The sequence below is a fragment of the Monomorium pharaonis genome, chromosome 11 (assembly GCF_013373865.1).
Source record: "Monomorium pharaonis isolate MP-MQ-018 chromosome 11, ASM1337386v2, whole genome shotgun sequence".
In the NCBI taxonomy this organism is placed as follows: Eukaryota; Metazoa; Arthropoda; class Insecta; order Hymenoptera; family Formicidae; genus Monomorium; species Monomorium pharaonis.
In genome coordinates, this window is record NC_050477.1 from 10,532,749 (window position 1) to 10,547,108 (window position 14,360).

At 35.6% G+C, this 14,360-nt stretch overlaps 1 protein-coding gene across 7 annotated transcripts in view; it reads right to left on the bottom strand.

Annotated features, from left to right (window-relative positions):
* LOC105839736 (protein sickie) overlaps positions 1-14,360 on the bottom strand; it is a 190,401-nt gene that overhangs the window by 99,204 nt on the left and 76,837 nt on the right. For all 7 annotated transcript variants that reach the window (XM_036293781.1, XM_036293776.1, XM_036293778.1 and 4 more), the window contains one exon: positions 12,609-12,778. In XM_036293781.1, coding sequence (XP_036149674.1) covers positions 12,609-12,778 — 170 coding nt within the window. The remainder of the gene's footprint in view (positions 1-12,608; positions 12,779-14,360) is intronic.

Genomic DNA, 14,360 nt, shown 5'->3' on the forward strand with positions numbered 1-14,360 from the left:
GATAAAGATTTGTATTACAAATACATTAAACAGATCATTTTGGTTACACTTTTTATTTTCGCTGCTGATAAATGCATATTCGCCAATAGTTTTATACAAAGAGCCAAGATAATTGAATAGTTACGCTAAGATGAACGATATAAACGCGCCATATGCGCAATTCAATTGCAAAATGTGCGAGGAAGGGAGCCCGGGTCCCTCGCGGGCAACAAGAGCACGTGATTAGGCTGGTCGACCAGAGCAACGACAAGATGCATATCGACAGGGACGACATTCCTTTTAATTGCTGACTGCCGGGATTGGACCGGCCGGTACGATTTTTCAAACGATCGCCAATTAGAGATCCCGTCGCTGCGATACAGACAGAACGTTCTTTCTCTCATTCGCCATAGCGAAATCTCGCTATGGCGAATGAGAGAAAGCTAGAATCAATTCTCGCTGGAAAACGAAATGTCGTAATATTAAAGACATATCATTTTCTTTGAGCTTCAATGTTACTTCATAATATTGTAACTGTCTCTTGTTGAAAATAAAAGGTATATTCATCAATGGGATAGAAATGTAATTTATAAAAATTTGGTAATTTTCTCGAAACAATTTATTTTATATATTTGTCAATGTGTTCAATTTTAAAATATTTATTATCTTCTCTCTTTAGTTCTCTTCTTATAAATTCCACTATACCTATACAATTATTTATAATTAAGTATAAAATTTTATTTTAAAATGTCTCTGAATAAGTTTCTAAATTAGAAGTTCTAATAAAAAACATATAGGGAATTATTGACTAAAAAATATTTCAGCACCGTCGGCTAATCTAGAAATGTAAATACATCTTTTTAAATTAAAATACGATTCAGGTAAAAGTATAATTACGTTTCTCATAACTTGTATTTTCAAGTATCTCACGTAACAAAATAATGTAAAACTGTGTTAATGTAAAATTCAGTAGAAACTTTTGATATTGGTACTTCTGCAAGAAAACAAGTTTTTAGATATTTAAAAAAAGATTATTTATAACACTAAAAGTAAACAAATTTAGACTTTGGTGCAAAATGATAAAATTTTAATTCTAAATTAATAATTACCAAAAATTGTTACGTACTAATAGTTATCAAACTTGTATCTTATAAGTTACTCTTTATTATTTTTCCACTTAAATTGATTTGTACGTAAATAAAAGAGAAATTGTATCATCAATACGTAACTTTTTAGAGTGTCATTAGTACAAACAAGATGCAACTTGTTAAATTTTTACCTACATTACTCATTTATTCCATATTTTTAATCACTAAATTGTATTAAGCATAAAAAATATAAAGTATTAATAAGACACACTTCAATTTTTAAAATTTTACTATCACGAGTCCGTATCTCATTGTCTCCGCTTTTCGCCGAATTATTCGTGCGGGAGTATAAATCGTTGCAAATTGACAGTGGCATCGCTGTGAGTAGTCGCATTAACAAAGACTAAAAGAGAACGGGAGGCGAGAGCGGGGCGCAGATAGCACCGGAACGAGTCGGTTAATTCATTCCAGGTATTAAAAGTAATTGCCGAGTCTTACTCGAGGAGAAAGAGAGCCAAGAGGATTCCATACAGCAGCACGAAGAAGCGGAGTGGTGCCTCGTTGTTCCAGCACGAAGCACGGGATAAATTTAGAGGAAATCTTGAGAGAGAGAGAGAGAGAGAGAGAGAGAGAGAGAGAGAGAGAGAGAGAAAGGGAGAAAGAAAGAGAGAAGGACTTAACTGCCGCTTCCAGGAAGAAGCACGACGACGAGCAGAACCGTTCTTCCCTGCGAGGCGATATTATTATCGCGGTTCTTTCGTGATCACCGTTTATTGCCAATATGCGGACAAGGACGCTGGTGCATACCGTTACGTTCCTTTTAAAGATACTTGTTCAACTTCTCAGAAGATTTTGGAAATGTACGTTAAAAACTGTAAAGTGTCCCAATGTAGTGTAAATAGGAGTACAAGTTCACTTTCTCTCTCTCTTAAAATTAATGTATTATTGTTGCAAAATAATGAATCATTGATCGAAATTTGTGTTTGCATTAAAAATAAATTTTGGGTTACTCTATTTAATTATTAGTAAAATTTTTAACGGTTTAGTTTAAAAAAGTAAGGATTTTTTTAAAAGATAAGATAAAAAAGAATCCTTGAAAGTACACTTACGGTATTGCTCAATGAATAACAAAAGAATAATTATACGTTAGTATTAATTATTAGGAATTATCATCACAATAATTTTAGAATTAATAACTTCATATAAAATTATCGAAAGAGTATGAAAACAAAGAATGTTAAAATTTCTTATTTATAATAATTTATGATGATATATTTTACAAATTTTTGGAATAATTTCAAGTACATATTTGGACTGTGTTCTTTATACTCTAGACAGAATTTGCTCTCTCAGTGATCTCCTTGCATCCGAAACAATCGCGATGCATAACGGTTCCGCCGACCTCCGCCCTGCTCGCCGCGATGCATCATCGCCGATGCATCGCGAACAATGCACCATTCTAATTAATCAAAGCAAACTTGGCGAAAGCATCTCCTGGGGAACACGAGCAAAATATGACTGCTTATCTGTCGATTCTCATGGGGGCACGACCGGATCTTCGCTTCGGAACCAATCAGAACGCTTTTTGTTTGCCGCAAATGTAAAAGATTATACATTTTGTTATTAAATTTTATATTTCATATATAATAAAAACGATAATGATAAATGCAATAATAAACAAAATTATTAACCAATGTAATAAAATAAAAAAGAATTTATTATATAAGTTTAAACGTATAATTTTTGAAAAACTAGTGAAAGAAAATTGTTTAACTTATATTTTTACCATACATTGATACATGTAGTACGGATAAATTATGCAAAAGTCATCTAAAAAATATCTTAATGTTAATATCTTATTTCAAATTTTAATTATTTGAATTATTCAGTCTTTTAACTTTTTAAAAAATTTTTTCCTTAAAATTAAGGTCGGTTGTTTCAACTTCTTGGTAAACCTATCAGGTAAGCCTGTGTCTATCTTCATTTCTTTTCTTAAACAAATAAAGACAAACACATATTTAGCTGACAGGTAAGTTTACCAAGAAGTTGGAACAACCGACCATAAATCTTTTAATTCTCTTTATATTCAGATATTCTCAAAATATTTTCAGACATCTTTAATGCAGTGTTATTGTCTTGCATTTCATTAAAAAAAGAATCATTCGTAAATGTCTTAAGTCGGTTAAGTTTCTCTAAAGCAAGCTGTCCAAATGATTCAATCATTACGCATGAGTGTAACATTGTCAGTTCGGATCCCTGCTTACGCACCGCGGCGAATCGTCGTTTTTCCCTCTTGATGCGCACGATCGGTTGACACACGAGACGACACACAAGCTCGTTCTCGTTTTACTAACGTCAGTCGCGTAGAATTTAGCTCGCGAATCGCGCGATCGCGAAACGTGCTTGCCCGAGGATCTATTTCTGCGGCCATTCACATCGAAAACATTGACTCACTCTCGTCGACCCGTGGATGTCTTTGAACTCGTTCGCTAAATAAAGAAAGGAAGAAACAAAAGAGAAAGTAAAAGCAAAAGATACATTCGGAAAATCGCTTGTTCAGAAACTAAAAATTTCACCAGAGCAAAATAAATCAATTAAAATAGAAGATAAAACCATTCGCACGAATTAAATTTGATTTAATTCTATAAATTTTTAAAAGCATTTTGTTGCATCTAAATTTAATAGACATTCTGACAATGCATCATTCGATTTACAAAAATTATCGACGATTTTTCCTAAAAAAATGTTCTCAACTTTTCAATTATCGATCGCAACGAGAAATTTGTACTTTCGCGAATAATCGAGGGTGTTCGAGATCGAGGATGCTTGGAAAAATATCCGAAGGGCCCACTCTTCTCCCTCCGCGTGTTGGTGACGGGAAATGAATTTTTTTAATCCGTTTTAATTAAAGGATCCTATTACCCTCCACGTTTCGTCGCTGTTAAAATTCCACCCGAAATTTCATATTCTTCCCAGTACATTTTTCCCTCGCGAGCGATCGTCGATTATTCCACGGGACATATCGCACCCCCAAGAATAACGTCAACAAAAAACACTGTCTATTTTTCTTTTGCATTAAAAATTGGTACACATACTAAAATATAATTATATTTCTGTAAAAAATAATTTTTTTTCCATAATTAGAAAATGTATTATTCATTATTATCTTATCTTATTTTTCATTTCCTATTGCTTGTAACATTCCTAAGCTTCGTTGTTAACAGTTTTAAAAAATAAAGAAACAGTACTTCTCTGCCTTCCTTACATATCTAAATTTTTATGTACTATACATTTTGTAATATATTTTTAAAAATGTATCAGATCTTTTTTATGTGAGGATATAAGAATTTACTGTTGACTTTCCGTTCCTGTTAGAAGCGCTTAAGAGCATTACGATTGCGCATTGTTCTTGCTTTCCATAATCCTCATTATTCGCGACGGTTGGTTGCAATTTCCTATGGTACATAAGCGAGAGGGCATAATTACACGACAGTAGGAAAAAAAAAGAGAAGGAAGAGTGCCGCGAGTCGCCGCCGATCTATAACGAGAACGGAAAAATGCAAAACCAGATTCGCGACCAGGTCGCTCGCAGCCAATTGCCACGGAAACTCGGAGAGACCGGTTAGGACCTCGCGTCTTGCAGGTCGCGAGCCTCCTGGATACACCTCCGACTACGACTCGCGAATCAGCGGCCGTTGTCACTTGACATTTCGCAATCCTTTACGAAGAAAAATATGGAAGAATAGAATTCGATCGCCATAGAAATATTAAAATATTGTATATAAAATTTATCTCGATCTTGTATAAAAAAAAAATGTCACGAACCTGATTATAACTTCTATAAATTGATTAACATTTTTACAACATTTTATCAATTCTACAATATTTTACTTAAAGAAGGTGTAAGAATTGTTGGATATTTGAATATCTACAGTGCCGAGTTTATAGTACCCTGTTTTATTCTACTTAGTCCTTTATTAACCAGCTCAGAAATATCCATTTTAGCGAGAAATACAATTTTCGTAATCATGTTTAATTTCACGCCGTCAATGTGAAAAGACGGACGTGTAAAAGAACCTTAACGTTTTCCTCGAAGGACTTACACGTATAGCGGCAATGTATGTAGCGCGCGATTCAGGAAATCCTAAATATATCGAATAACCGGTTTCGTCGTCGCTCGTCCACACGGACGAAAGAATAAGGATCGCAACACAATGAGACATAAGAATACGTCGGAAGTAGTGAATACGTATGAGAATCCCCAACCCACGACAAACTCTATATCGAGTCACACTGTCGCTATTAAAAATAGATAAACGCTTACGAGTTTACGTTTCTATTTTAACAGATCCTAAAATAGATCCTGTGTTTTTCACGAGCCTTGTAAATTGATTTGGCGGAAAGAATCCCGGGATACCTGTGCGCTTCCGGCGAATTCGGCAAGCTCCGTGCCTTTCTGCTGCTGCCACCCCCGCTGCTTCCGCTATTTCCCATGATGCCGCGCGGTTATTCCCTGTCTTTTCTTTTTATATTTTGCGGACGACTCTTCTCAAGCTGCCGAGAGTAACTGCCTTGGGTCGCACTTCATCTCACATCAATTATTATTAACACATTTACATTCGTTTTGTATTAAAATAATTAAGTATTATTTTATTTTGTGTTAAAATTAGTACGTTTATATATTAATCATTGTTTATTCTCTTATGCATGTATTATAATGTTATATCAAAATAATACATTAAACATAATACATTTCACTTTGCCTCACGTTACTTCACAGCTGTTTACGTCGTTTTACAAGTTTCCCTTGTTGTTTTATTAAGCGCTTCCATTAAAGCATCAGGAAGATTTGTAATAACAATAATTTATCAGTTCATTCAGTTTATTGTATCCTCGAGGAGCTGTAAGTTAACGATCGAGTCGTATCGACGGACTCGACGGTCCCTTCTTCTCGAGATTGTTATTATCCTCGCTATAATAAGGGCTCGTAAAACGTGGGAACGAGACACCGGTGATAAAGGAGATCTACTTCGCGCTGAGCTTCTCGATATCGTTTCGCCGATCGATCGAATGGCAGAATTTATTGTTTCCGACCGAGCGTCGCATTTCCTTTTCCTATTCCGTCGAAATCCTAGGTTCTATTTTATCTCTATTCACTTTTATGCGTCTTGTTTACTGTACCGGCCTTAGTTCACGCTCCGAGACGAAGTCTCGCTTTTTTCCCCGGACTCCTGAACGAAAGAGAGACCGAACTGGATGTGAAGAATTTACGTGGGTGGGAGACCCAACTGCATGCATGAAGAAATTCTTGGTCTCACTTGATATGTTGGACAATTTCAAATATCAGTTTTTAGTACTTTTAGGTTCTATTCTTGAAACAAACGAGTTTAGTCTTTTTATCTTCTACTATTGGCAGCTTCTTTTACGTACTGTTCAGAATATAATGGCATGTACTCGTACATTCAAGCGTACTATTCACCTTTCACTTTTAATTAATTTTTTTCTAATCCTACATCAACACATATCACTTTTATTTTGTTTACTGTATGTTATTCTTCTGCGACAATACTTGTACTTCTCTTGCGCAACTCGCACATCACTTTTTACGCTTCTCCTTCCTTTGCGCCGCATAAAAATAAATCCGTCTGTTAACTGAAAGACAAGAGTTCCGTTTGATACTTCAAATTCAACACGTCAGCTCCCGAACGGGCATCGTCCCGAGAAATCGAAAGCACTCGAAGTGTCTTCTTCAGCTAAATAATTCACCCTCAAAATTCATGCATATTTCATCAATTCTGCCTCATCCTCGGTTCTTCGAATTTCTCGCTATTGTCGCGTTATCACCTCGGCGATTGGTCGATTGGACACCGAATTCGTGTGTCCCCCCCAAGATTATAGAAAAATATCCTTAAATCCCAATCTTTTCTATAGTGACGCGTGGTGTTGCAACAAGTTGCAATCTGCAGATTGCAACTGCGAAAAATAATGAGGCTCTCTTCGTATATTCCGCAATACGATGTTAGCGTGCCAACAGACACTTTCGTCGTGAATTGATCCGGCTTACCGTTCGATCGACCGACTTTATCGTCGATCGTGAGACGAGATCAGGTTAGATTTACAATCGACATCCTTACGGGACCGATGCAAAAAGGCGAAAACGCGGAGAAGCTCTTGCGGTTCGATTGCGGTTAAAATAAAAGTTACGTAACAGATTTTTTTGCGCGAAATTAAATTAATTAGTTCGTATTCGATTATTTCTCTAATAATATTTAATTTGTCATTATCACATTGCGTACGTATGCGTCGTTTTATATTTTATAATATAATTAAAATAAGTTTTAATTTAAATTTACGTTTCGATTGAATTCACAGTTATAGCCACATTAAATTTAAATATGAACATTTGATATATCCTATATATTAATTATTCATTCTTTCAAATTATCGCGATGGGGAAATTTTATATTGCTTCCATATTAATCTTCCGTTTAATTCTTTTCGATATTGAAGTTGAGACTTCCTCGCAGATCAGTCATCCAACACGCGTCCAAATAGATCGTATCACGAGATCGTTTTCCTCTCACGTTCAAACATAATCCATAAACGCATCGTCAACTTCCATCCTCTTCTCTTTCTCTGCAATGCCACTTCCACGAGCGCGATCGCTATCGATTCTTCGCGGGGCCCCGACACTTCACTGCGTTCCGCGCATGATCGAACGGATCCATCGATCTTGCTCGCACTCGAAGGATTCGCGAAACATAACGATAGGACAACGAGAGGAAGTCCGAGAAACCGTTCAGGCTCTCGAGAGCGTCATCGACTTGAGCGACGACGCCTCATGGCGACCGCGGACGACCACCACACTCCGCTGCGATGATCATGGTGGTGTGGCCATGGTGTGTAGGCATCGTTGATGGCCCGTTTCGAACTGAACCGCCGCGAAAGGCCCGGCGAGAGGAGAGAGAACGCCATTCCCGTTCCCATAGCACGTGGTGTGGTTTTCTCTCTCTTTCCCTCTTTCCTCGCCGTTTCTCCCCCTCTCCCCTTCGCTTCGGTATCTCGCGACCCCTGGTTTCCCCCCTATCCTCTCTCTTCCGTCATCGGTATCCCTCTCGCTCTCCCGTTCACCTTCCAGCCCCCTTCGGTTCACATCGGTTGGCTTGCCCATGCAGATGCACTCCTCTCTTCCCCACCGTTACTCTGTCTCTCTTGTCGTTCTGTCACGCTTCATCTTATTATCTGTCTCTCTCGCACCTTCCTGACGTCTAGCTGGACGTCTAGCCCCCCCCCTCCCTCTCTCTCTCTCTCTCTTTCTCACTTTCTCACTTTCTCTCTTTCTCTCTTTCTCTCTCTGTCTCCCTGTCTCTATGGTTCTCCGATGCTGCTGCGCTTCTTTGTCTGCGAATACAGCCTTCTCGCACCCTCCTATATCCCTTCTTCGCTGTCTGTCTCTCTTTCTCTTATCCCGTTCCGTTCTCTTTTCTTCGGGTACACCCTCGCAGGATCGGTCCTTGTTCTTCGTTAAGCTCTTTCTCTATTTCTCCCGCGATCTCATTCCATCTACGTATCTCCCTCGCTCGTTTTAGCTCTCGCAGCCTCTCTGGAGCCCGCTCCTTCGACCCTCCTTCTCGCTCTCTCTCGCGGTACGCGACCAGCCAATGGGAGGTTCAGTCTTCCCTGGGAGCCGACCAATGCTAGTGGCACGCTCGACGGATTTTTAAACCATTTTTATGCTAATGCCTCGCGCCCGATGTGTGCACGTGCACGTATGACCGTGTGCCACGGATGTATTGTGCGTACACTCTAACGAGACGTGCGTACGCGTGTGTGAGGATTCTTTTTGTCAGCCTTGACCCCTGCCCGTCTTTACCTCTACTTGTTCCCATATATTTTTACTTTGAGCTTCTAAATTTAGAAACTGAACTTAACAAAAGATTTTTTAAACTAAAATTTTTGTTATTGTATGAAAAGATTTCTCTTTCAAGAGAAAAATTAAATTATTAGCTCTAATTTAATAAAAAGCCATTCATAAATCTTATAAATAATTGCCAACTAGAGAGAGAAATCTTTTGTTGAATTAAACATTAGAATTATAAATTAACAAGGGTCTTTAATTCATTCAACTTCGAGGAAAATCTTTTCGCTTTAATAGATTGTAATACATTTTTTACCGGTAATATGAATGGATATCTAACTTACTAAATTTAATAGACTATGTTTATATTTCTTGCACAATTTGATGCGTCAAAAATATTCGAAACATAATGAAAAGTCCATATTAAATTTTATCTCGATAAAAAATCACTTTAAATTTATTTGAAAGGTTTTTGTAGAACGGGTTTAGAATACATATTTTCAGGCTCCGAATATATGTTCCGTGGTCTTAAGAGTGGTCCATAACGCGCCCACGCGGGGGCCTAGGTATACACTCGGGGCATAATGGAGCATTGTTAATATGTTAATGCACACGCGGCCCCAGCATCGCATTTCTCCCGCCCAAAGAATCGTTACGCGCTCCATTAGATCCAGGCTCGAATGCCCCTTTTGCTCAAGAGAGATTTCTCTAAACGTTATCTCGACTCGCGCAGGCCAAGAATTTTCTAATCCGAACGTAAACACCCTCTAGCACCCTTCAACTTTTACGGTGCAAAAAATCTAGGATCGAATTTGAAATATCCCTCATTAAATATTTTATAAATCACATTTACATTTGTCCTGAAATATAAATACTGACGATGAGATACAAATTGGATATGTATTTTATTGGTATTTTATGATAAGATTTTCCTCAAGCTCATTGAAGATACTTATTGATAACTTTAATTAATCAATTAATTTGTCAGTTTTTTTTAATTTGCAATCGTATATTGCGTTTAAAACCAGTAGTAGTTAATTCTGAATTAAAATTAAAACTAATTCTATTTGAATTTTTCTAGACTCATTCTAAAAAAAAAAAAAAAAGAAATAAAACTATTTAAACATCTGATAAAGAATCTAGCTCCAATTTAGTTTTATTTTTTACCAAATATTTTTACTCCAATTTCTACCAAAATATATAACAAAAAGATTAAATAATAATAAGTTAATTATTTAACAATAAAAATGTTTTAAACATAAGATAAAGATAAGATTGCCTATTCGGTCTGCAGCAAAATTTTAATTTTTCTGCAAATTTAACATTTCTAGCTAAAAAAAATTATATTCAGTATCAAGTTACTTCTTATTTTTATCTTATGTTAGAAAATTTTATATAATTAACCGGTTAAGCGATTTTTTAATAATAAAAATATCATAAATTTAAAATAGCATAAAACTTAGAAATAGGATTGAATTCTGAAACACGATGCAAAGTGTTGCTCAAATTATTCAAATTAGAATTTCGAGATGTTACTCATCTAAGCAATTCATCGTCTCAACCCGAGAAAATACCGCGATTTAAAAATATCGACCTTGACAGTTGGGGCGCTTGCCACGCGCGGTATTCTTGCGCGTGCAGTCGCGTGCACGCGTGATTAATAAGAACACAGTTCAAGAGTCAGTCACCCCTAGAATAGCTTTTAAAAGATATATCCTCTTTTTCATCGTACCAAGTTCCGTATACCTTTCTTTTTTTAATTCACTGGTACGAGGAAATAACATTTATCAATTTTTTACTATAACATTTTATAATTTTGCATCGTTCGTTAATTGATGGAACAAATTCTCATTTATTCGATTCTGATATTCTGATTTAATTAAGTATTTTATATACTGTTAGAAAGTAATTTATCTGTTTTAAAGAATTTTTCAACGATTCAACAAATGTACTATCTCTCTCTTCCTCGTTTTTCTCATTCATTTTTGCTTTCTTTCTCCTTCTTTTTCTCAATCCCTCTAACACACGTTTTCGTCCTTCTCTCTTCTCGGTTGCTGCATGCAATTAACCGCAGAGTAATTAAAATATTTGAAGTTGCCTCGTTCACGGCCGTGAAATGCGTTTTCTGCGTGCCGAAACATTGGTATAACTGTATGCGCTTTACTCGACGTCGATAATGGGAGAAAGAGACAGAGACAGAGAGAGAGAGAGAAAGAGAGAGAGAGAGGCAGATATGCCGGTTGATTAACGCAGACGTTAATGAACGCCGCTGCTTGGCCGCCGTTTCACTGGATGTCGGTATCGATTCGACTGCGCGGCAGGAAACAAAGCTCTCAACATAGATCTCAGGTCGCTGCAAGATACAAATGTCACGCCAAACAAAGCTCACATCAACTCACGAAAAAAAGAGATAAAAGAGAAATTTACAGAACAATTTACAGTTAATTTTTGGTGGAAATAAACTGATTAGAAAGAAAAGACTGTCATAATGAGCAAGAGATTATCAAGATAAGCAAATCAAATATACACAATTAATATTAATATGATTTAAGTTATAAAATACGCGCGTAAACCTGAATAATTAAGTACAATAATATAGCTATTAAATTTAAAAAGTAATTTTCCTTAGAATAAAATTATATTATGAAACGTCTGCTAAATGTTTTTGATAGTTTAACGTGGTTTGTCAAAATACTTAATGTATTCTGTATTATTGAACAAAATTTTCTATGTGAGTTAGTAAAGTTTCTTTTAGATTTTCATTAATTTTTAATGTACCTGTTCAGGTGTCATTTAACGTGATTTAATGTCATATTGTAAATCTGATATAACCGATTTTATACTATAATAAATTATAATAACTTGCTCGCGAAAATCTCCAAGCAGTGACAAGTTTTGGGCAGGTATTAAATTTAAACTGAATCACGTTTAAAAGCTTTCTTCCGACGTTCGGCGTCATTAAACCGTCACCGCTCATTTACGTAATGTATCCTTGTCAGTTCATAAAAGTTGATCGATTACACGGGGGATCAGACAAATTTATTTTAATAAATTATTTCTCGACGTTTATTTTAATAAATTATTTCAATAATTATTTTAATAAATATTTCTGTCAAAATGGTTCACGATTAATCATTAATCAGCCATTGATGAAATATTCTGCATAAACGAAGTTTAGCTAACAAATAATGTAGTTAATTATTGTATTAAGTATTGATAAAGTTACAAGTTACACTTCAAGTTATCAAAACATGATAGATAAATACCATCGACTACTACAGCAGATCCTGTATATGCTGCTGAAACCTCCATGGATTCGCCATTTTACCGACATTGGGTTGTACCGACGTTGAGCTTAAACTGATAGTCGGTATTTAAAGGCCGGTTCACGAAGAGTCGGTACAAACTACGGTTACCCGTTAACGGTACGGTAAAGGGAATGGAAATTTGAAAAATAATATGAGAACATAAGAATAAAACCATGAAGAGAAAAAAAATTTTAATATAAAAAACCTTAAATGTGAAATGTTCCAGAACTTTTAAAAAAATTTTCACGATTCAAAAAGAGTTTTACAATCTAAATATAAATAAATTGAAATGCGTAAATACCAAAAACAATAGTAATGCCCTCATCATTATCATTTATGATCATATCGATTTTTCTGTCGAGAGGAAGAACTTACCTGGGCATATCCTGTAGCTGCTTGGCTCGCTGCTTGTAACGCGACAAGGCGAAGAGCAGAGCCAGTACCGGCCACAGGGTTGATCCTGCTGCCAATTCACCCGGGTTCACAGCGCCTACATCCGCCCCCAGAGCCCGCAGTGCTCCCACGCACAAACTCACGTTTTCGACCTGTGCAACACAGAAACGAAGCTTCGTTATTGATCGTCTTTTGATTTTATTACCCCTGCTGCTTTTTATTTACAAAACTGTGTATTTTTATTATTATTAATAAATTTTTTTTCGAAATTACTTTCTGAAATTTCCAAATTATTTATCAAATTAATTTTCAGTGTACCTCACCTATGGAAAAAAAAAAAAATATTTTTACAAGCAAAAGTAGAGAGATCCAGCTTCGATTGAAATGTTATTCTTCGCAAGAAATTCTTTATAATATTTGAGGAAAGAAGGTGTCACTGTCATAATTGATGATAATTCTTGACTTCATTATTATCAAGCTGATTATCAATTTAGTATTGTGATATTATTATTCTTGTCCAACTTAAAATTGTGTTTCAAGAATAAAAAATTTATAAAACTGCAATTTTGTGAAGTAAACAATGTATATAAAATCACATAAGAAATATCAGCTGTGATTAAAGGCTCAACTTTAATTAGTTATATTTTCACATATTAGCCTATGTTCTCTTATTAGTATATCTATTTTTGAATGTTTTCATTAAAACTACTAAGGACCAGTTCTAATCATTTCTCTATCAATTCATTGAAGTCAATGCAAACATATCAAAGATAGTTATTGATACCTTTACAAAAATTTTATATTAACAATATTAAATTGATTAATTATTTCAAGTATTAAAAAAGGATACTATTATTAGCTAGTGTCTTTAATTTTCATTCATAAGTAATTAATCACTGTCGAATTTGATACTAAACATTGTTTACTTCACCAAATTGCAGTATTAAATTTCTGTAAGGGCATCTAGTAAGAATCAATTTTACGATCGGAGATCGAATAGAGGTATAGATAACATCTTCTAGTGAAGAGGAGCACAGGAGAGAAGGCGGAAGAGTATAGGATGTCCTCGAAAGAAATGCATACAAAAGCCCTTGCTAGCTTTCCACACGGTACACCACGCGATACATACAATGCGAGAGTGAAACGTGACCGCCACGATCGTGGCTACCTTGCACACGCGTGCCCACCGACCTCTCGTTTCCATTGTTTCTGGTCCCGGCTTTTGCCCAGAAAACGAGCCGTGCCGAGAGACTACAGGGTGGCACGAGAGAGAGCCGATGACTCACCTGGTCGCGGGAACGTAAGTATCACCCCGTTAATTTAGTCGGCAAGTTCATGTTACAAGAGAGCCATCATCATAAAAAAGCGTTAATGGAAAAATAAAAGTGAATGTGATTTAAATGTTAAAGATGCCAAATTATAAGTTTATATTGATTTATATTTATGGAAAATATTATTAAAGAATTGAAAAATATGAATAATTTCTGTAGAAATATATTAATGGATATATATTTTAAAAAATAACCAAAAAAATTATATAATTTCTTAACTTACAGACGTATGATGTACAATGTATCCAAAGATGGAATACACCCTAAGTGTTCAAAATAATTGTAATATATAAGATTCTATTGCAATGCGAAAATTAATTGTTTTGAGAAAAAAAATATTATTTATTTATTTACAAAACAATTAAACTTAAAGTCGTAATAAAATTTTACATAAATCAATTTG